Below are 23,395 nucleotides of genomic sequence, written 5' to 3' on the forward strand. Positions count from 1 at the left end.
CCCTCTTAGGAGAGAATGAGTAGACATAAGACCTCTAATCTCAATATTAAAGAAGACAGAAGGGTCCAGTGCCATAGCCTGGTGGCTAAAGTCCTCACCCTGCACACCTAGGATCCCATGTTGGTGTTGGTTTGTGTCCCGGCTGCCCCACTTCCCATTTAGCTCTCTGTTGGGAAAGCAGTGGAGGACGGCCCAAAGCTTTGGAACCCTGGTGCTGGGAGAACCGGAGGAGGCTCCAGCCTCCTGGCTTCAGAGGGGCTCAGCTGTGGCTGTTGGCAGCCACTTGGGGAATAAATCTTTTCCTCTGTAAATCTGACTTTCCAATAAAAATAAACCTTAGCCCCCTCCCCCCCCCCACCATTAAAAGCAGTAAATTCGTTTTCCATTTTGCAGGGAATGCATAATTTCAGGCATCAAATAGTAATTTTAAGTATTCTTGATACAACAGTTGAGTGTATTTAAGATTTATTTTACTTGAAAGTCAGAGCTCCATCCCCCTCTGCTGGTACAGCCTTCAGATGGCTGCACAGCCAGGGCAGAGCTGACGGAGCCTCCTGCAGGTGCCCCACGTGGGAGCGAGGCCCAAGGCCGTGAGCCACCCTCCGCCTAAGGTGAAGAACTAACACGCTGTATACATCCACACTGGCCCTGTCAGCATTCATTTTAACATGTAATTACGTATTACATTTGGATAGTACACGTACATTTATTGTTATGGGGGAACTCGTGAAAACTTTTGGAAAAAGTACTTTGCAATTTGAAAGGCAGGGAAGACAGACTTTCCCATCTGCAGCATCACAGCAGCTGGGGCTGGGCCAGACCAGTGCCAGGAGCCCTCGGCTCCCAGGGGTCTCCCAAGTGGTGGCAGGGACGAGCCGTCACCCGCTGCTTTCCCAGGCACTGAAGCAGTGTAGGTAGGACAAATCTACCAGCACTCTGATAGGGCATGTGGGTGTATCAGATGGCGGCTTAACACGCTGTACCCCAGGCCTACTCCATGAAAATCTTTATATGTACACATATGGATATGTTTATTAGAAAGGCAGATTTCTAGAGAGAAGGAGAGAAAAAGATCTTGAAGGCTGATTCACTTCCCAGTGGCCTCAGTGGCCAGAGCTGAGCCGATCCAAAGCCAGGTGCTTCCTCCAGCTCTCCCACACAGGTACAGGGTCCTAACGCTTTGGGCCATCCTTGACTGCTTTTCCAGGTCCCAAGCAGGGAGCTGGATGGGAACTGGGGCAGCTGGGACACAAACTGGCGCCCTTACCATCCTGCCCCCGTTACTCCTGTAGACCTCTGCATGTGAGAATGATGCTAAGTTATCTTTGAATGCTGGAAATCAATTGATTTTCTTTTCCCTTGTCAGCTGCCAATACTGTTTTCAACAGAAATGTTTGATTTGTGCACAAACATATGCCTAGGAGTTTCAACAAGGCTATGGGAAAAGCACATTATTTAATTTCATTTCCCTTGAACTTCTTAAAATCCCTTCATGTATACATAAAATACCTTGAGTAAATAACTTTACTGTCAAAGGTTTTCATGGAGGCTCCAGTGCAGTAGCCTAGTGGCTAAAATCCTTCCCTTGAATGCGTCAGGATCCCATACAGGATGGTAAGGGTGTTGCCAGGCTTTTCTATCTACTGACGTGCTCTAGTGACTTCTGATTGCAGGATGTGTTCCTGCTGCTTTCCTGCCTAATGGGTTCTGATGGCACACGCTGTTACAAAAGGTACCTCCTCAACTGACAAAAAGATGCACTGTGACTTTGGATTTAACCTAACAAGAAAAACAGGCCTGAGGTTCCACATTTTCTAGACTTACTGGTGACTCTTATAAGTGAATATTTACCTCGGCTTCGTTTTTTATTGTATTGACTTGGTTGATGAGTTTACAGTAGGCCTGGAACAGAAGCAGCAATTGAAAGTGCAGTTTGTACAGCCTCCGGCAGAGCTCCAGCTCCTAGAAAGAAATGACGGCGTGTTAAACGTGGGGGTCGTTTTCCCTGACACTAGACAAGACAGCATTATTTCCAAGTCAAAATTTAGAAACAGTTGTGTTAGGACAGTGTAGGCACTGGCTTTTCAGCAGTAAGCAGGTTAATGTGGTGAAGCTGATGAGAGGCACATGAAAGACGCTCTGGAGACAGGGGTTAGATGAGGGTCGTTGTTGGTTAGCAGTGGCCGCGCATGTTTCCACACTGGACACAGTTTTGGAAGTGGGATATGTACAGGGATTCCACAGTGGGAAAGATCTTTACAAATGCATAGATCCTTGCTCACAGTGAGAGGCAGATTTCAATGCATTTATCTATAAGAGATTGAGAAACAAATTGGATAATTTCCTATCTAAAAGTACAAAGAGATGTGCTTGCTTCGGCAGCACACATTAGAAGAGTTTGTCTATGTTAAAAAAAAAAAAAAAAAAACACCTAAATTTTGCTAGCTCAGTTCCATGGGTTAACATTTGCAAATTGATTTTTTTAATTAATAAGAAATTTAAATAGATGTTAGTTATAGATGTAGAAAAAGATGGCTGCTAGTTGTACATACATACTATCTTTTTTAAAAAACCAGCATTTTATGGGTTTAGGGCCAATGGAAGCATACACTACTTTTAAAGTAGTTCTCAATGAAACATCACAAATGGATAAATGGCAGATGAAAACCAGGCTGGCTGGCAAAGATAAGGAGTCTATAAATCAAGACAGGTCACTTACTGCTAGAATTTCCATTTGCTAAGCAAGAAGGTGATCAGGTCACAAAAAATACAAAGGAAGAAAAAGACCAAGAATTAGTGTGAGAAATCATTGTCACCAGGGTCACAGATGTCCCAGGAAAACTGAAGAACATTATATACCCCAAGGAAAATTTTGTCATTTTCAGAGCACAACTTTTTAGACAATTACTGCAATAGTTCAACTCTTTGTCAAATAGTAACTGAACCACATTTAGGTTCTGGCTATTTCTGTATATAAGCTGTAAGGAAGAAAATTTAAGGAACTTAATCTTGGTAATTTGGCTAGTGTTTTATCTAGGTTTTTATAAATTTTGCCAAAAAACACAAAAACCCACCAGAACTGTAATAAAATTTCCATTTCTAAGGTGGAAAACTTGCTGCAAAATAAGTCAAATGAATTACCATTTTTTTCCTCATAAGAATTGGCTTATAATCTTAAGAATCGGCACATAAGCTTGAGGATACCTCCGATGGCTCTTCAGGCGTCCTGACTCTCCTAGGTTGTCCTAACTATCACAGAGTCACATGACAAAAGATCAAAACGTGTATTTTAAACCCCATCCCGAAAGTAACTTAGTTGACTTACACAAATGTAACAATGTTTAAATCAAAGGAAATTCTGTACATAACACACATAGTAGGGACATCTTATTTATGCACTAAACAATTACAATTTAGCATCTATAACCGCTTGAGCTTCATTAAGTGAGGAAGTTTCTTATAATTAAGATAAGATGATTATAACAATGATATAACAAATGACAAAAAGTCATTTCTTAAGCACGCTTTTCTAAATAGTTTCCCCTGAAAGAGTTTAGCTACATCTATTCCCATCACTTTACAAAGGTCAGTCTTCCAGGAAACACTGGCTGAGCGCAGGATGATGTCTAGTGTATCAGCATATCTGCATTCGAGTTTTTAAAATGTAGCTTATTTCACACAGAAATGAATAATTTGGGATTTAAATACTTTCCTCAGTTCTATTAACTTCAGTAGATCTGACTTAAAGGAAAATAAATTACTGGCATAGATCTCAACTACCAAAACATCTCACAGATGCTAAAGTGAGTTTGTAAGGACGTATATTTTAGATTGTTGCTTTTAAGACTGTTGAAATTGTCGAGGGCATCCTTTTCATTCAATACTAACTACATCTTATGTAAAAGTCTGCACTGGTGTACATGGGATGGGGAGAGTAAGGAGGGGTAAGAAGCAGTTTCAAAAGGAGCTGACAGGTGAGGCAAGACAGGCCAGGGAACAGCATTGTGGGGTAGCCTGTGACACTAACATCCTACATGGATGCTGGTTTGTGTCCCGGCTTCTCCACTTCCAATTCAGCTCCCTGCTAATGGCTATGAAAAAGTAGTGGAGGTTGGCCCAAATGCCTCGGCCCCTGGTACTCATGAGAGATCTGGAAGCCAGCCCAGATCGCTGCAGCCATTTCAGGAGTGAACCAGTGGATGAAAAAGCCGTTTCAAGTCAGTCAGTTTTCACTTAGAAAAACTCATGCTCTGTCAGTTGGCCTGTCATTTCCTTCAAGGTAGAAATAACGTGAGAAATTACATTATAAGCATAAGCACTGGATTGATACAGGAAAAAGGTTTCACTATTGGTTCACATGTGAGACCCAGAATGCCTTAGAATCTACGCATCTAACTCTAGGCTAGCATTAATCCCATACGTCGCTTCATTTATTAAACAGTGCAGGATTCTTAGGATTTGGGGTTTGCCTGAGGCAGCTGGAACCTTGGCTCCCCTGTTTATATATGCCTGTTTAGATCTGCCTCTCCACGCCTCAGTCCCTTCATGTTCACGCTGGGGTACCGACCTACCAGCTGGGGGACAGCGATGGGAAATGCCATCAGAGAGTGCATGAAATAGGTCACTTCTGGAGGACTAATTTTTTCCCCACATTGTGCTTATTCTAAAAACTTCAATGTCTTATGACAATCTTATTTCATAGACAATAGAATATAAGTGGAGTGGAAAAAGACTGGAATTCTGAAATAAAGTGTGGGGGCTATTTTAGTTGACGAGGCATTTTCCTCACAGAAATTTGGCAATCTCATTATATAATTTATAGGCCATAACTAGTCGCCACTTAACAACTTTGAACGCACCTTCCCTAAGAGGATATATGATTAAGCAGGAGAAAAACATAACTTATCCAGTCCAAATTCCACCTGTACAAAGACCAATATAGTGTGTCTCACGTTACTCCTGGGTGTCCCTTCCTGATGGACTAATCGAGGTTCTGAATACTAACCTGGGGCGGGCAGACCCAACTGCATGGGCCCTGGACTGTCGATAGCCATCGAGCTTATCTACTGGATGTTATTAAGCTTCTGTCACAAGCTGCTCATTCATTTTTATTTAAGTGAATTTTTCATTACACAGCCGGTATTTCATTAAGTCTCACTTTTACAATGATTGCCTTGATAACCAAAATGACAAGCTTCACTTTTTTTTTTTTTATTTCTAGGAATATCAACTAAGGCTATGTGAACATCTTAGCTGAACACAAACAAAAAGAAACTTACTTGTGCATCTGTGTTTATCCTATATATGTCTTCTTTGGCACCAAATGTCCTCTTACAATTGTCTAACCACTAAGGAAATAAGTAACAGTAAGTTGTAATGCAGTGATTGTATAACACACAACAGAATTCATAGTATAAGAGTCTGGCCATGTAAAACAGCAAGCTGAAATATTCCCAAGTCCTGGGATTAGTTTAGATGTCTACACTTTGATGTCCATTTGCTGTCGTCCAGCTGTACAGGACATAGCAGGAATGCTTCCTAATGACACACACATGCTTACCACAGTTTTCAAACAAAAGGACAATCAATTCTAATGGCATGGGATGCTCCAGCTTAGCACAGAATATTCTTCATTTTGATGGTTTTATTGGAAATTTTACAACCTGCACCTGCCCTTTGTCTAATGTTGATGGGGGAAATGAAAGCCATGCCTCCCTTCTGGTCAGTTTAATAAAGGCAGCTCGGCACCCAGCGGGTCTGTTTGCTTATCAGAAGTGCACCTCTCAGCACACTGCTGTCAGCTTTCATTAGCGAAACAGAATCCCAGATCCAGCGATCTTGTTTCTCCCTGCTTTCTTTTGAACCACAATGAATGACACAGAAGCTGAACGTGGTTTTCCTGTATCCAGGGGCTATTCCTTGACTTGCTGTGCATTTCCTTCATTCAAATAAAAGCATCATGGTGCCCAGCCCAGTCACAGAGCCCCAGAATTTCCCAATAGGAAAAGCGAAGGACCTTTAAGTTGAACTGTCAAAATCTAAGTGGGGCCTTATCCGTTCTGTTTGATTTCTTGTTTTGTGAGTGACATCAACAATAGGGCTTTCTCATTTTTAATCAAAACTAGCTATGTATCCTAAAAATAGGCATTTAAAATTCTCCATGATAGCTGGATGTTGTATATGCAAAGAATTAGACAATTCAGTTACTTCAAAAGCCTCCGCTTTGACCTTGTCTTTTTATCTCGGTGCCTCAGACTGCTCCAGGCCTTGGGCTATTTACTTGACAGCTTCTCTGAAGAAAAACATGTTATGCTTTCTCTGAGATGGCCGGTGGCACCCAATGTCAAAAGCCATCAGTGAGTTTCTTTCCCTGGGCCACATTCAAGTTGACACCTATTATGGGAGGGTGCATTATCTTTATTCTGAGCAAATGTTTACATGGTAATCACTACTCTGTTTGTCTGTCCAACCAAGAAATGCATGCACTAAAGCTTTTTATTTGGTGGCTTATTACCAAGTTTAATGTTTAATATTAATACCAGTAACAGAATTCTGGCGGGCATTCTTGGTCACTGTTCTGTTAGAAGTCCTCCAGGAGGTCCTGTGCTGCATTCTGGCTGGGCAGGGACAGGTTCACTCTGCCTTTACCATCTGCTCTGCCTGCTGGCATCATCTTTTCTTTACTCAGGGCTCAGAGGGAAGGTAACATTTAACTGGTGCAGCTCAGCTTCTGGGGGTGACAGGCTGAGGCATGTGAGACTATACATACAACTAGAGAGGCTGAATGCTACCAGCTAGGACTTGGGGTGTCGGAGGAGAACACAGAAGCAAGCCCCATATTCACCCAGTGTCTATGCTAGAGGCTTTGCTTAGTCATACTCCTGGGCATCCCTACTCCAGAAATCCAAATCTGTTGCCTGGAATTTGTGCCATGGTTCACTGGGCTGGGAAGACAGAGCTGGCTGTGAGGAGGTACTGAAGGTGAGGGAACTGCTGAGGCGTAAACCCCACTGTCTGCACCATGGCCCCCTTGCAGCAAAGGGACCAAGCAGCTGTACCTGGAACTCAGCCAAGGTCAGCAGAGGGTTCTGGGCTCCGGGTGCTGGCAAGACAAATCCACATCCACAGCCTGGGAGATCACAACTCTGTTGAGGCCGAAGGTTTTCTAGACTGCAGTTCTGCAACACTGCCTCACAAATGCTGCTGCTACTTGCCCCTGCAATGCTGGCAGCAGTGGGAGAGTCTCCACCTAGAGGTTGTTTACAAAGCTGTGGCTTCGCACTGTACTGAGAGGGCCAACGCTGGCAGTCACTGCAGACAGCATCCTCAGAAGCCCCCATGGTCACTGCTGCCGGGGGCTGCCTTCCTGTCCAGCTTACATACTGCCATATCAACAGCTCAGTGCTCAAAGCAAATGACCAGGTTCACAGGGTGAGAACTGACCTGCTCCGCGGCCTCCCTTTTGGCATTGTATGTGTCCAGGTGTTCTTGCAACTCCAGCACACTGAACTTGAGTGTTTCTAGCAGATCACAAGACATCAGCTGTTAAACAAACATGTGGATGCAGGTTACCACCTCTGGTCTCTGATCACAATCACGACACTGACAGCTTTGGATCAGGGAGGACCTCTCACTGGTGTTCCTCATCATACTCTGCCACGCTGCGAACAGGCAGCAGAGGGATTTGGGCAGCACTTTCAAACTAGCCCGAGTGGGAAATGGCAGGACAGGCACTTACATGCCTCAAAGATCACACCTGAGGTCTCTAATGCCTTGATTCATCAGATACAGAATCTAAGTGGGGGCTGGCATTGTGGCATAGCAAGTAAAGCCACAGTCTGTGGTGCTGGCATCCTCTATGGGTGCTGTTTCAAGTCTCAGCTATTCTACCAGCCATCCAGCTCCCTGCTAATGGCTTGGGAAAGCAGTAGAGGATGCTCCCTTGAGGGAGTCCCTGAAGAAGCTCCTGGGTTCTAGTTTAGGCTTGACCTAGCGTTGGTTGTTGCAGCCACTTGGTGGGTAAACCAGCAGATGGAAGATCTCTTTCTCTGCAACTCTGCCTTTGAAATATTTATTTTTTAAAAAAATCTTTAAATGTCCTTAGCAACAGGGCAGATCAATGAGCTCTGCAGGGAGTCCGGCCATACACACTCTGGGAGTGTGACTCTTTGGCATCCCCATTACGACTCAGAACAGGAACCTATTGGCTGATTTTCCCTTATTTCATCCTGTACCACACTAGGGTAGATAAGGTGTGAATGGCAGCCACAGGCCACTAGTCTAATACACTGAAACTGTCTATTACCAGAAGTGTATGAACAAGTTGAAAGCATGAACTTCCATCACTCAAAAATTTGTTTTGAAAAGATCATCTACTGAACGGGCCATTCAAATTCAACCTTGAACCAAGCCTGCGTGGAAACCTTACCGTTTCAGCGTCCACAAACACTGTTGGGCATTCGGAACACATCATCATGACGTCCAGTGAACTTTTAAATTTAGAACCAATCCGCTGTAGATTCTCACCAAGAAAGCTGACTGCCTTGTCAGTTATCTCTCCAAACTTTCTCCGAATTGTCTGTGGGGAAAAGCACAAAAAACAGTTTATTTAAAAGTGACAAAATATCTTTTTATTTAAGAAGTAACTTGTGGGCCCGGTGCGGTAGTCTGGTGGCTGAAGTTGTTTCCTTGCGTGTGCTGGCAACCCATGTAGGCACCAGTTCTAATCCTGGTAGTACCGCTTCCCTTTCAAGCTCCCTGCTTGTCGTCAAGGAAAGCAGTGGAGGATGGCCTAAAGCCTTGGGACTCTGCACCCATGTGGGAGACCCGAAGGAGGCTATTGACTCCTGGCTTCGGATCAGCTCAGCTCTGGCCATTGTGGCCACTTGGGGAGTGAGTCAGTGGATAGAGGATCTTCCTCTTTGTATATCTGACTTTTCAATAAATAAATGTTAAAAACAAACAAAAACCTTGTAAGTAGGACAAACTTGAAAAATTCTTCTAGTCAAGCCAAGTGTAATATCCTAGTGACTAAATCCTCGTCTTGCATGAACTGGGATCCCATATGTGCACCAATTTGTGTTTCTGCTCCTCCACTTCCCATCCAGCTCCCTACTTGTGGCCTGCGAAAGTTGTACAGGATGGCCCAAAACCTTGGGATCTTGGACCTGTGTAGGCGACCCAGAGGCGGCTCCAGGCTCCTGGCTTCAGATCTGCTCAGTTGTGGCCATTGTGGCCATTTGAGGAGTGAACTGGCTGATGGAAGCTCTCTAGTCTCCTTCTCTGTAAAATCTGCCCTTCCAATAAAAATAAGTAAATCTTAAATTAATCTAATCATGTATAAAATTCTATTAACATGTTCATTTCCAAAACTAATCAGATTTACCAGATAGTATTTATGAAAAAATTAATGGTCCATGTCAGACAAATGAGCACATGCCATAGAGTAAATCCTGCCGTGTCTGAGGGATTCGCTGTTCAGAAGTAAACACCTGTCTGATAACTTTTCATGAATATAGCCTCTGGGCTGCCATTTGCCTTGATGTAAATTAGAATCATAAAATTGCTTTATGAGTAGTATATTTTCAGAATTCAGGAATGTTCACTCAGAGGAAACAGGCAGTGCCAAACTCAGGACTCGATGTATTATACAAATAAGGTGTCTGCACACGTGTGTGTGTATGTGTGAGGAAGAGAGATATTAGGTGGCATTAGGCTTGATAAAATAAGAATAAGGCACAGTTTCAGGCATTAATGAATGTCACAAGAAAGAAAAAAAATAGAAAACCAGGTAACAATGGAATAGTACAGAATTAATAAATGCCTTTGTTAATGAGCAGTAAGCAAGTGAGGGGGGTTGGAAGAAGCTTTAGGTTCCTGGCTTCAGATTGGTTCAGGCTTAGCCAGTGCAGCCCTTTGGGGAGGGGACTAGAGGTTGGAGGATCTCTCTCTGTAACTCCACCTTTGATATATTTAAAAGGATGGGAGGGAGCCACTGGAGGTTGGATCAGCAAAGCCTCAGGAGGAAGCCGTTAGCAGTGGGCCTGCTAGGACAGGCCAAGTTGCTTGGGTAGAGATCTGGTGGAGAGCTCAGAGGATGGAGACTTCAGTGGTGGCATTTCACACTGACTCAGCTTCCGTCTGCACAAAATGCAAAAACGGTGTCTACATTTCATCGTTGGGATGTACACAGGGCCTCGGTGAGCACTCAATACATGTTAGCACACGTGACTCCTTTTCAGGATTGGGCTCAAGCACCACAGCTAAAATTATAAGGTGCCCATACAGTAGCTACAGTGCCAACTAACTTTCCACTCCATTCCAAACTGATCCAGAACATCAGCTAGCAGCCCCCTCAAAGCAGGGTCATATCTGTGTTTCCTTGGCAGTCCTCATGGTGGCAGACACACCACAGAACCTTGCTCAGCTGTCGTCTGGAAGGTTTGTTTATATCTCCTTTGGGTAATTAGGTGAACCTGTTACTGTATGAAATACTAGCAGTTCTATAATGTCACTGTGTAAACTTAAGCAGTATTGTGATCTTTGAAAAAAAAAAAAAGAAAACCTGTTCATTATTAGATATTAAAATTTGAAAGAACTGACTTTAGCAGGACACCAAAAACTTAGGTAACTATAACATGCTTCAGCAACTTGAAAACTCACGGACCTGGAACAGCCTAGAAAACACGTGAAACGTGAACACTGCACAGGACCCGTCGTTGTCAGATAGCATCTGATTGACGTGGCAGCGCCAGGCTTCCTCTTCATCATCGTAGGCCACGGGCTGGAAGGCAGCGATGATGGCAGAAAGGAAGGGTGTCGGCAGGGGTGAGGTCTGTACTTCCGGAAAGCCATCTTGCTCTTCTTCATCTTGACTGTTAACACAAATAGCACAGCCAATCAGCTTATATGTTGAATGACTTAAAGTATTTTTAAAAAATTTATTTGAAAGGCAGATTTACAGAGTGAAGAGACGGATCCTCCACCCACTGGGTTCACTCACCAGTGGCCACAGTGGCCAGGGCTGTGCTGATCAGAAGCCAGAAACTTTACTGAATCTCTCACATGGGTGTATGGTCCCAAGCACTTGGGCTATTCTCTGCTGCTTTCCCAGGTCATAAGCAGGGAGCTGGATCAAAAGTGGAGCAGCTGGGATAATGCTCCCGACTCAAAAGAAACAATAACTCCATGTTCTTCAAGGGATTTGTCCCAACAAACAGAACATTGGCATTGGACAAAGAGCAGGATGTATTTCTTTAGGAATAGGTTGTACAGATGATAAGATGTGCTACTCGGGGTCTTCAAATTGCCTGGATTATCTTACAGGGTAGCTCCATATGGAGCAATTCATATGGCAAAAAAAAAAAACCTTGAATAATGACTGCAGAAAAAGACTAAAATAAAGCATATCTAGAGTGAAAAATGCATTTCAAAAATCAATGGTCACTAATTTTTAGCCAAACTAGACTATCTATTATATTTGTAATGTTCTATTTTGGCTGGTATATTTGGCCAAAGTCAACTATTTGACTTCAGCCTGACTGAACCCTCACAGCTATGGGTAGCCACTGTGGTGTGGTGGGTCAAGCTGCTGACTGGGATGGCTGCATCCCACACTGGAGTGTCATTTTGAGCTATTCTGTTCCAATTCAGTTTCCTGCTCCTGTGCCTAGGAAGCAGCAGATGACAGTCTAAGTTCTCGTGTCCCTGCCATGCATGCGGGAGACCTGGAGGGAGTTCCTGGCTCCTGGTCTAGGCCTGGTCCAGCCCTGGCTGCTGTGGCAATTTGGAGAGTGAAGCGATGGACAGAAAGTCTCTCTTTTCTGTCTTTCAAATAAGTGATATACTCCTCTAACATTAAAAAGAATGCTAAATAACTAGATAACGACTTTAATACTGTTTCTGGCACACCTGCACTTGTACATAATCAACAACTGACTAATTACATGAGCTTGTGCTATATCCAAATCCATAAAGGAAAAAAGTTCTGTCACTGAGGTTTCTTATCACTATCTGCATACTTATACACTCTCAAACACAGGTAGTAAATGATCTAGAGCTATTGAGGATAAAAACAAAAATCTACCAGATGCCTTATGTTGTATAGGTTAGAACTCTACCAGGGGCCAGTGTGCTTTGTAACAAGCTAATCCTCAGCCTGTGGCTCTGGCATCCCATGTGGGCACCGGTTCATGTCCTAGCTGTTCCAGTTCCCATCCAGCTCCCTGCTTGTGACCTGACAAAGCAATGGAGGATGGCCCAAGTCCTCGGTACCCTGCACCCATGTAGGAGACCCAGAAAGAAACTCCTGGCTTTGGATTAGCTCAGCTTTGGCTGTTGTGCAGCCACTTGGGGAGTGAACCAGTGGACAGAGAATCTCTCTCTCTCTGTCCCTCTGTTTCTGTCTATAAACTCTGCTTTTCAAATAAAAAGAAATCTTTTTTTTAAAAGTCTATCACATGAAACAGACATAATTTTATTGCAATACTCTGAAATAATATTAAATAAGATCAAGGAGCTTCAAACTGTCACAGATATGCATAAACTGAGACATTAAAAACATTTTGAGTCACAAATATTTATTAAAACCAAGAAGTAAGTATCTAGATGCTATCATAATTGTTATCACAAGTTCCTTTAGGATGTCCACGCATGGTTGAGCACCTGGCAGAGTGGCTGAGATGCCCACGTCCAATAGCTGGCCTTTGCTCCAACTTCCTTCTGCTGTGTACACTGGAGACAGCAGGTGCTGATTCAGGTGGCAGGGACCCAGCACCCATGTGGAGGACCACTGAACTACTACTCTCAGCTTTAGCCTAGCCCAGCTCCAGCCTTTGGGGATACCGGGGAAGTGAGCTAGCAGGTGGGAGCTCTTTCTTCGGCTGCCTCTCAAAAAGAAGAAGAAATCCATGTAGTTTTTTCACATTTTCCAGGAACTGCGAAGATCCCTCCATGCCTAGGTTTCAAAACTTTTTGCACCAAAATGAATTCATTTTTTCATTCCACTTTCCATATATTTTTTGAATTACCCTAATATTGCAGGTATATTTTAGTATCAGAAATTCTTTTGGTATTGATTCTTCAATACTCATTTTTATTTGAAGGACAGAGAGACACGGAGATCTTCCACTGACAGTCACTCCCCAGATGCTCACATCAGTTGGGACTTGCTGGGCCAAAGCCAGGTGTCTAGAACTTGTCATGCTCTGCCATGTGGGAAGCATGGACCGACGTTCTCGAGCCATCCCCACCTTCTACCCAGGATGTCAGGGAGCAGAAAGCTGGAATGGCAAAAGAACCCTAACCCGGGCACTCTGAGAAGGGATGCAGGTTTCCCAGATAGCGCCTTCACTGCTGCATTAAATGCCTGCCCCCAACACTGATTTTAATACTTCCCTACTAGGCATTGTAGCACAGCAAGTATTTTGTGGTTCTAAATTTCAGGCATGACTGAATGTTTTACGAAAACCTACATGTGTTTTTTTTTAATGTAAAAGTCACTTATCAGGAAAAAAAAACCATAGTAAGCCATTGCCATTCATCTTAAAAAAATACACATATATATAGAAGGGTTAACACTGTGGCTCAGTGGGTTAAGCTGCTGCCTGCAGCACAGGCAGAGCATATGTGCACTGATTTGAGTCTTGGCTGTTCCACTTCCAATCTAATTTGCTGTGAATGTGCCCGGCAAGGCAGCAGTGGATGGCCCAAGCCTGGAACCTAAGGGAGAAACCTCGAAGAAGCTACTGGCTTTGGCCTGGCCCGGCCCTGACTGTTCCAGTCATTTAGGGAGTGAACCAGCAGTTAGGAGATCTCTCTCTCTCTCTGCCTCTCTGTGACTCTGCCTTTTAAATAAACAAACATCTATTTAAAATCATGAAGAAGTGACTACAGACACACACGCAAAGACATGCAGGTAAGTAAATAGGAAGGCAGAGGTGTTTGAGGAGGGCTGAGGGAAAAACACCACTTCCTCCCAGGGCACGTAGAGCTGGGCACGCACCTGGACAGTCCCGAGAAGTCGGCCTCCTCTTCCTCACACCGCTCGTCCAGCTCTTTCAGCGCTAAGGTAACATCCTCCTCGCACACAGACTCCGGGTAGCTCTCGGGAGCCAGCAGTTCTGGCGTCCCTCTTTCTTCAAGGTCAAGGATTCCCTGACACACAGGAGAATCCTGTGGCTCTTGAATCACATAGGGCCCTTCATCTTCGAAGGGTGTAACATGTTCCTCCTTTAACACTGAACTTGTCTCCTGAAAAACAACCACAGTTTTAGTGGCCTTTAAAAAGCACTACAAAGAGAACTTCATCGGTCAATAAATGACCGCTGCCGTCCTTTTATGATGTAGCTTTTCCTTGACAAAGTCTGGCGCATTCTGAGTTCTTAGCCTCTGAAGACTTTATGTAAAAAAATTTTTAAAGTCCTAAGCTTAATTTCTTTACATTAGAGTGTATCACCTTAAGAAAAAATATCACTTATTGTCAAATGGAAATGTCAAGGCATGTTTAGTTTTTCTCTTAAGTAACAGGATTTAGATGCTTATTAAGAAATATGTCTTTTGGTATTGTATATCGTTTTCAATATCCAATTCATAATTTTACCATGAAGTCTCTTTTGAAATGTCACTTCTTTTGTTATACGGGAACAAAGTAACTTCTGAAGATTAGCCCAGGAGGTAATTCAAAGTGGCCCTGGGGGTGGCGACCAGTCATGGAGAAGCTGCAGCTGAACCCTGGCATCGGTGAGCTGGGTACCAGCGGTGGGAGCACCATGCATGGGGAGGACTCCAACTGCAAATCTTGGCTTCAGCACTGAGCTACCCGTGTGCAGAAACACTGGGAAATCTGCTGCACTTTTGAAAAGTAAATAAATCATAAGCTCACTTATAAGTCTATTTTTCTATTTCTGAATAGACCAACATAAGAGTTCTGAAGTGTATCTCTTCCTATACATGGAAGCATTCCTGGAATAGTGGTGCTATGTGATCACCATGGGGCAGCTCCACAGGTGATGACTGGATAAATGAACTGCCATTGCTAAAACAGGAAAACACTCGACAAAACAGGACAACTATGTGGCATGCCACTTTCACCAGGTTTTAATTTGCATGGAGAATAATCAGTTTGAAAACAAGTACTTCTGAGCTTACAGCTTTGCAAAAAAAAAAAACATAACAGCTTCTTTTATTTTTATAACTAGTTATTCTTGGGCATACAGTCAGAGACCTCCTGCCCCTAAACTAGCTGAGGATTTAAGTTTACTCCTCTGTAAAATCATCTATGGAGTGAAGCATTCTGACTACATTCAGACTGGGTGTTCTGTTATAATTTACATCCTAAAACGGAATCAGGCTAATTTGCAAATGGTATTAGTACTCTGTGTGCTTTCCATGTTCATGAACTCTTGGGTCAGGCCCTCCCTTGCTCCTGCTGACATATGATGTCTCCTTTATCCAAGTCACTTTGCACTGTCCACACCTCCACGAGGCAGGTATTAGAATCTACTTTCCATAAAAAACCAAGATTAAAAAAAGAAATAGGATGAGATAATGCCTTCCACTCAGAAAGCTCGAAGCTCATCTGCCGTGTCACCAGCAGCAGGGCACCACCCCCACCCACTCATCCTCACTTCTCCCCAGTCTTCCTACACTGACTGCCATCTGGGTCCCGGTCACTTGCTCCCAGGGCACACCAGGACCTTGGAAAACGGCTGCTTCCTCTACCTCCAGATCGTCCAGGGCTGGGCCCTTCTTGTCACTTAGGTGTCACCTCAAATGCTAACCTCACTTTTTCTTCCACTCAAATTCTATAACTGTGAAACTCATATTATGCTTACTGGTTGAATAAACAAATAATGCTGGTATACCCTGTATTTTAAGTGTCTGTTTCCACATCTGTTACTTCACAGGTATCACTAACAGAATGAAAACCCACCTGGTTTCCTGTCCTGGGTGGGTGAAGTCTTAGAACAGTAGCCAGCACCTTTCTCATGTCTTAGTCTCTACTCAAGTGTCTTAGCTGCTGTGCCCAAGTTGGCCCCTTCCTTCCATTCTATTCTCTAGAATTACTCAACCTCCTGCAGGGGACCTGCACATACCATGCCATTCACACATCACTGTCTCTCTCCCCAAGGTGTTCCTCTACTGCAATATGCCCACAGCCAGAAAGCCTGCTCTTACCACCCTTCCCAGCCACACACACAACTATCACCTTGTCGGGCTCCAATGAAGTCTGATCATATTTGTTGGAGAGTGTTGCATACGAAGCTGCAATTTTCTAAAAGTGTTCAGTTGAGCTTGGTGCGGTAGCCTAATGACTAAATCCTTGCCTTGCATGATCTGGGATCCCATATTGGTGCTGGTTCTAATCCCACCTGCTCCACTTTCCATCTGGCTCCCAGATTGTGGTCTGGGAGAGCAGTTGAGGAAGGTCCAAAGCTTTGGGACTCTACACCCACGTGGGAGACCTGAAAGAAGCTCCAGGCTCCTGGATTCGGATCGGTTCAGCTCTGGCCGTTGCGGTCACTTGGGGAGTGAACCAGCAGACAGAAGGTCTGTCTGTCTCTCCTTTTCTCTCTGTATATTTGCCTTTTCAATAAAGATAAAATAAATCTTAAAAAAAAAGGTGTTCTATTTCCTTGTAGTCATTAAACTCCCTGAGAACAGGCAATGCCCTGTTGTTTCTAGCACCTAGCTAATGCTGGCACCTAAGGAAATCACATCAAATATCCAGGGAATTGTAGTATCTAAGCAAGTATGAGCATGGTAAACACTGCCAATAAGGAAGCCAAGATATCTTCATTTCAAAACTTGTCTGCTTATTGTAAAAGAGGGTTCAGGTATGTAAATGTGATGACAATGAGCATGAGGATTTACATACTAAAGTTTTATCATCTAACAGGACTAATCTGGATCTAGTTACTTCATTCATTGGGTTAACACTGACAGAAATATAATATTTTCCTGATACTTACCAAGGCATAAAAGCATATATGACAGAACTATGACAATTATACTTTTATAAGAAGTATCTATAGTAAAAAAAAAAAAAAACCAAGAAAACTAATACTTACTTAGTTTAGGTCAGTCATTAGCTTGGAATCTGGCTTACTTCTCACAGGCCTTTCCAAAAAATATAATACTAGTGGTTCCAAAGTCTTTGAGAACATTTCATCTAACCAACTGCTAACCCAGCTGGCCTGAGGTTTGGATCCCAATCACAGCACCAATCACACAAACCCAATACAAAGCAAGAAGAAAGAAGAAAACGAAAGCAGTCCTTCAAGAAAATGCAGCGCCACACAGGAGGCTCAGCAAGCCCAGCAAAGCGGCTGCCCGTAAGGGAATCCCATTCTGCGATGCCAATGCCCATTACAACACTCGGGGGTATTTTTAACCTGGAGGTCATCTATTAACATTAAAGAAAAAAAAATCACATTTGACTGTTTCATTTAAAACAACCAACAGGTTAGAAATACTGTATACAAATCAAAATCTCAGCATGTCAGATGAAAACTTTGTGGAAAGAGAAGTAAGGGGGTCTAACGGAGTGCTAAAAGGAGCCCAGATTGGCCATGCACCAGCCCCCATTTCTCCCCACCTCAGGCAGCTGGCTGTTAGCATTATCTAGAGAAGCCTCCAAACTTGGGGTCTCATCTCTGATCTGAAGCACTTCCTCGGCGGTGGTGCTGCCCGTGGAGTCTTGTGACTGCAGAAGCAGGTCAGGGTGGTCTGGCATAGCTTCCTCTGTGGCAGAGTCATTGTTTAACTACAGGGAAAACAAGGAGCAGTCACTGATGGGGTGCAAACGTTTTGAAACCTGACCTCGTTGAGGGGTTTCCACTGTCCCAGGGACTCTTGGAAATGCCCTCGTTTCCATCAGTCTAAACCTCAGTGGCTGTCATAAGGCAAACACCGCGAACCCTCAGCAGATCTCAATGAACACTGATGCAGGCTGCACAGGGCATGACAGAAGCCAGCAAATGCAAGAGCTCTACAGCCTTGTGCTGAAATGCACATTTTGGTGGTGCTGTTTTGTGTTTCACTTGAGTTGAAGATTTGTGACAAGGTGGAGCTCTTTGATCCCCATGTGTCAGGAGAAACCCAGAGAAGCTGGCCATTTACTTATCCATGTCAGTATCAACTGTGCACAATTAGGAAATGAGAAACCAGGAAAGTTGTGTTATTATAATGGCGCTCCATTGTTAGTCTTTTCTTTCTTTCTTTTTTTTAATAAATGTATGGGTTGGTTGTGCCCACTGTGGTAGCCTAGCATCTAAACTCCTCACCTTGCATGCTCCAGGATCCCATGTGGGCACCGGTCCCAATCCCGGCGGCCCCACTTCCCATCCAGCTCTCTGTTTGTGGCCTGGGAAAGCAGTCAAGAACTGCCCAAAGCCTTGGGATCCTTCAGCCGCAAGGGAGAACTGGAAGAGGCTCCAGGTCCCTGGCTTTGGATTGGCTCAGCTCTGGCCATTGTAGCTATTTAGGGAGTGAATCATCAGATGGAAGATCTTGCTCTCTGCCTCTCCTCTCTCTGTATATCTGACTTTCCAATGAAAACAAAATAAATCTTAAAAAGAAATGTATTGGGGCCCAGTGCCATGGCCTAGAGGCTAAAGTCCTTGCCTTGAACACGCTGGTTCTAAGTGGGTGCCAGTTCTAAGCCCGGCAGCTCCACTTCCCAACCAACTCCCTGCTTGTGGCCTGGGAAACCAGCTGAGGATGGCCCAAAGCCTTGGGACCCTGCACCCATGTGGGAGATGCAGAAGGAGCTCCTGGCTCCTGGCTTCGGTTGTGGTCACTTGGGAAGTGAGTCATCGGACAGATGATCTTCCTCTCTGTCTCTCTTCCTCTCTGTATATCTGACTTTGCAATAAAAATAAAATAAATCTTTAAGAAAAAAAAATGTTTTGGTTGTTAATGTAGAAAAACTATTACACTTTATATGTTTTACGCACGTTTACAGGGTCAACATTCAACATGAAAGTATTATGATTAAGAGTACATAAGAGCAAAAACCATACTTTTCTATGAAGAGCCACCAACCTAATTTTTTTCTTATCCTAATATTGCCATGAGTACGGTTGGCCTCGTAGAGAGAAGCCACCCATCCCCTACCATGGCTTTCCTGAGGACTAACCTGTATGAATCAGCTATGCCGGCTGGGTGGCTTTCCTCCCCCCCACAGACACAGGCAGCTTCCTGAGTCTGCAATGCGGCCTGAGGAACAGTAACCATGCCTCCTTCAGCCAGTGCTAAAGCCAAGAACTTGGCCATTCCTGAGAGGTCACACAGTCCACACATAAACCAGGCCTCAGGCAGCTTGCTCAAACATAAGGTTGCTAAGACTTGCCTGCTGGAGCCGACTGCCTGGATCAGTGGCAGCTTATCATTAAACACCTACATGCGGGTGGGAGGAGGGGATGCGGATGTTGCTGAAAGACATATTGGACAACACTGAGATGTCAAAACAAGGCAGGGGAGATGACAGAGAGCCAGCTACAAAGTGACAGCTCTGCATTTCCAGCTTGGGGCCTGATGTTCAGCACTGTGGCCAGCCCTAAACCAGCAGCAGGCAGAGCCTGGAGCAAATAAATGGGTTTCAGTTAAAGGGAGGCATGGCTTAGCGTAGCATGAAAATGACATCCCTGCATGAGCAGCAGCAGCACAGTGGACAGCTGGGTCCCACTGCTGGCTTTCCCTCCCTGGGCACTGAATGAAAGTGTAACCGGATACCATCTGTGTGCGCGAGAGGATCTGGCTGGCCGTGAGTGCGGCTTCTTCCTCCGAGGACTCGTCCGTGTCCTCCTGGTTGGTGAGGTTGAGGCTGGGGGTGCTGCTGGAACACTGGTACTCCTGCAGGGAGGGTGTGTCTCCCTTGTCAATGCTATCCAGGGAGCGCCGGCGAACTCCCCAGTTGAAATTATCCATGCTTTCTCCCTGGAGAAGTAAAACACTGTCTTTAAGACCTCAAATAGACGCATACAAATATGTGACTGTAACATATCTGGGAAGCATATCATGATGAAAAATACTTAATGCATCATCAAAAGCAGAGTTTCAATCAGCCCTTCAACTTAAACTTGTAATGCATTTTAATATTTAAAGAGATCAGTAGGATTTGGCAGGATAACCTGTTGTAACTGTCTTAGCTTTCTATCTCGCATCACTGGGGACCAATTAAATCTATTCTCTAAGGTCATTTCTATTCTACCATACATAAGCACAAATGAGACCACAAAGAAGACACACACATCACAGTTGACAACAAATAAACAATCCATAACACCAGGCTGCGACTTACCTGTAGCTCCTGGTTAGCAAAAGGGAAAATACACAGAATTAGAACGGAGACAAACACTGAAATAAACACTACACTTTCGGGGAGAATTCTTTGTGATTTCTCAAACCCAAAGACTGACTCAAGTTCTAGATGACACTTTGTTCAGGAAGTCAGCATGTGGCTCAAACTATTCTGTTTATGCAAAATACACTGTCAAGAAGTCACTGAAGACAGACACTTTAATGCAATGTTTATATAATGCACCTTTGCAACACAAACTTGAAGAAACTCCTCAAAAGGTACATTTAGTACTTAGTACAATGGAAAAATGACCTCAAATAACCACATTTAGCTGACAACGTACAAGGTTACGATTATCTTAGCTATAGGTTGGCTCATGAACACAATGGCTAAATTCAACAGTCATTTTATTTTTTTACTAAAATTGAAATCCAGATCACAGTGATGAAGGCACAATTGTTGCCAATTTAAAAGGGCAAGAGGAAATGCTGACACCTTTCAATTTTGCCCCATTTGAGGATGCCAGTTATGTTTCTGTTACTCTAAGCTGATCGCCCTTTCACAAGAATATAATTTTTCTAAATAATGTAATTCTTATAATCATTCCTCGGCCCTGATGTGAAAACATTACACTGAATTGGCCAGAAACCCATAATTTATTTATATCTCTTTGTTCAGCAAGAAATTGTCTAGAATAGAAGTTTTCCTCTGTTTTTCTGAATAAAGCAGAGGAAGTTACTTCAAATAAAATTTTAGCTGGAAATTAAGTGTGCAAGACGTTAACTCAAAAACCAGAGCTGCTCTGGTCTAAGATATGTGTCCATTCAGTCCCCACTCTTTCTTGGTTGTTTCTCGAGGCCAATTGGCAGCCCTGGTGTTCCGTGGGGTACTTTATGAGGTATTCTTGAACAGTCTTTCCTTCCTTCCTGATTACTACAATAAGCATCGCTAATCCACCTGGTTAAGGTGCTGTAACAAGCCATACTGATTACCACTGGCATTTCAGAGCACTGGAGGAATGTGAAAGTATTTACAGTGCTCTTCAAAGAAAAGAAAGCAAACAAAAAAAAAAACTCTAAATATTACAAAGAGGTAAAGAGCCTGTCTTTAGAAATTTAAATTCTAAATTAAGAAGAGAGCAAATAAGCACCAGGGAATTCAGAAGCTGCTCACTGTGACAGGGCAGTGGCAGTCTGCCTCCTACTTTCTTACTTGGCTGTGCAAATCTCTCCTAGAGATGCTTTGCAAATAATTGAGTGTGAATTTCTTATTAGAAGGTCTGGACTGCCTCTTGTGGGGAACAAAAGACAAAGCAATGGAAGAAATGGAAGAGAACAAAACATGCCAGTATGCACAGCACATGGTAAGTATGCAGATTCTCGGAACCTATAAGAAAGTGTCTAGCTGTATACTTGTTTGTGATATAAAATACATTAACTGCATCTGGAGCACAGTCCTCTCCTTGCATGCACGGGGTTCCCATATGGGCAACAGTTTGCATTCCGACTGTTCCACTTTCCATCTGGCTCCCTGCTTATGTCCTGGGAAAGCAGTGCAGGATGGTCCAAAGCCTTGGGACCCTGCACCCACACTGGAGACCTGGAAGTAGCTACTGGCTCCTGATCGGCTCAGCTCTGGTTGTTGGGGCCACTGTGGGAGTGAACCAGGAAATAGATGGAAAATCTTTCTGTCTCTCTTTCTCTCTGTAAATCTAACTTTGCAATAAAAAGAAAACATAAATCTTAAAAACAAACATAAATTGCAAATAAGTGTCAAAAACCTAGACAGCCAATGCCTGACATGGTGCTGCGCAATACTTGTTCTGGGGTTTCTCTGCTCTTGTGCAAATGTGTTTTTGAGACTGCTCAGCTCCCGAGCTAGTAGAAGGGATCTGTGTGACTCTGAGCCTACGGTCCTGGCCTCACAACCACAGGGGAGGCAGAGGCACCAGCTGAAGGGAGTGTACCTCTCCAAACTACTGCACTCCTGTGAATGACTACCACTGTGACGCAACACTGGCCCTTACAGTTCCTACTATGCCTCATGTCTCGGAGCCAAAGAAAGTACCTGCCATCTGAGAGCTGAGGATTTCATAGCAGCGACAAGACACTGAATTCTTCAGAAAAGATAGCTATCAAAACACAGCAGTTTGGTCTTCTCACAGACAGACATTTGTGATAATTTTAGAATGTACATTAAGAGACATACTTAACACAACTGTTTCAGATTTAGCGGACTGTAGTCTGGGGAATTGACCTCAGCTTTGGAAATTTAAGACTATCAGGGCAACCTTATACTACTTGTCAAAGTCATTGCTTCAGAAATAAGTGTGCATATCAGCTTGGGCCAAAAAGATGGGACAACAAGGTGCTACCAGTACATAGGAAAGCGACTTGCTTATTTTTCTCAGCATTTTTGGAGGCAGACCTGGGTTCATCAGAAATCATATGTGTGTGAAATCATATGTGCACACAAGACAAGACACCTCACTGCTGTCTGAGGTTGACTTGCAGACCTAGAGAACTGCAGACAAAGCCAGAGATCTTATTGAGCCATGCCTAAATCCACTCTTAGCTCTAGGGCTAAACTAGCTGTTCTCTAAGTTAGTCTACTTGAGTTTGAATTTCCATTTTGATGGCATCCAGGGACAGGTGTTGTAGTGTGGCACATGAAGCTGGTACTTTAGATGACTGAATCCCATATCAGAGAGCACTTGGGATCCAGCTTCCCGCCAACGTGCCTGGGAGACAACACACAATGACACAGTACTCAAGTGGGAGATTTGGATAGAGTTCCTGTCTTGCCTTTAGCCTGGCCAAGGCTTGGCTGTTGTGGGCATTTGGTAAATGAACTGGAGAGGCATGACATGGAAAGAATGTTGGTTATTGGCCAGAAGGAAGAGTTCTAGAAAGCCAAAGCCTCTAATGTAAGCATGTCTTAAAAATAATTTAGGAAAATCTTTACTTTGTGTTTTAAAAATAAATATCAAAAACTAGATGTTCCACTTCTATTTCAGATTTATTCTGCTACCTGACATACTGTGATAATCACATTTGGTTCTTAGGTTTTTTTTAACTTCAGGTGATGATGATG

General features: G+C 43.7%; 1 protein-coding gene across 8 annotated transcripts in view; it reads right to left on the reverse strand.

Annotated features, from left to right (window-relative positions):
- FRYL (FRY like transcription coactivator) overlaps nucleotides 1-23,395 on the reverse strand; it is a 229,735-nt gene that overhangs the window by 2,815 nt on the left and 203,525 nt on the right. For 5 of the 8 annotated variants that reach the window (XM_040966429.1, XM_040966422.1, XM_040966426.1 and 2 more), the window contains 9 exons: nucleotides 19,735-19,938; nucleotides 17,597-17,764; nucleotides 14,003-14,250; nucleotides 10,667-10,874; nucleotides 8,429-8,578; nucleotides 7,444-7,542; nucleotides 5,280-5,348; nucleotides 2,720-2,737; nucleotides 1,852-1,962 (listed from right to left, as the gene is read on the reverse strand). In XM_040966429.1, coding sequence (XP_040822363.1) covers nucleotides 1,852-1,962; nucleotides 2,720-2,737; nucleotides 5,280-5,348; nucleotides 7,444-7,542; nucleotides 8,429-8,578; nucleotides 10,667-10,874; nucleotides 14,003-14,250; nucleotides 17,597-17,764; nucleotides 19,735-19,938 — 1,275 coding nt within the window. The remainder of the gene's footprint in view (nucleotides 1-1,851; nucleotides 1,963-2,719; nucleotides 2,738-5,279; nucleotides 5,349-7,443; nucleotides 7,543-8,428; nucleotides 8,579-10,666; nucleotides 10,875-14,002; nucleotides 14,251-17,596; nucleotides 17,765-19,734; nucleotides 19,939-23,395) is intronic. The other 3 variants (XM_040966427.1, XM_040966425.1, XM_040966428.1) reach the window with 2 other exon arrangements.

Source organism: Ochotona curzoniae, unplaced genomic scaffold (assembly GCF_017591425.1).
Source record: "Ochotona curzoniae isolate NIBS_2020 unplaced genomic scaffold, NIBS_Ocur_1.0 scaffold_4505, whole genome shotgun sequence".
Lineage (NCBI taxonomy): Eukaryota > Metazoa > Chordata > Mammalia > Lagomorpha > Ochotonidae > Ochotona > Ochotona curzoniae.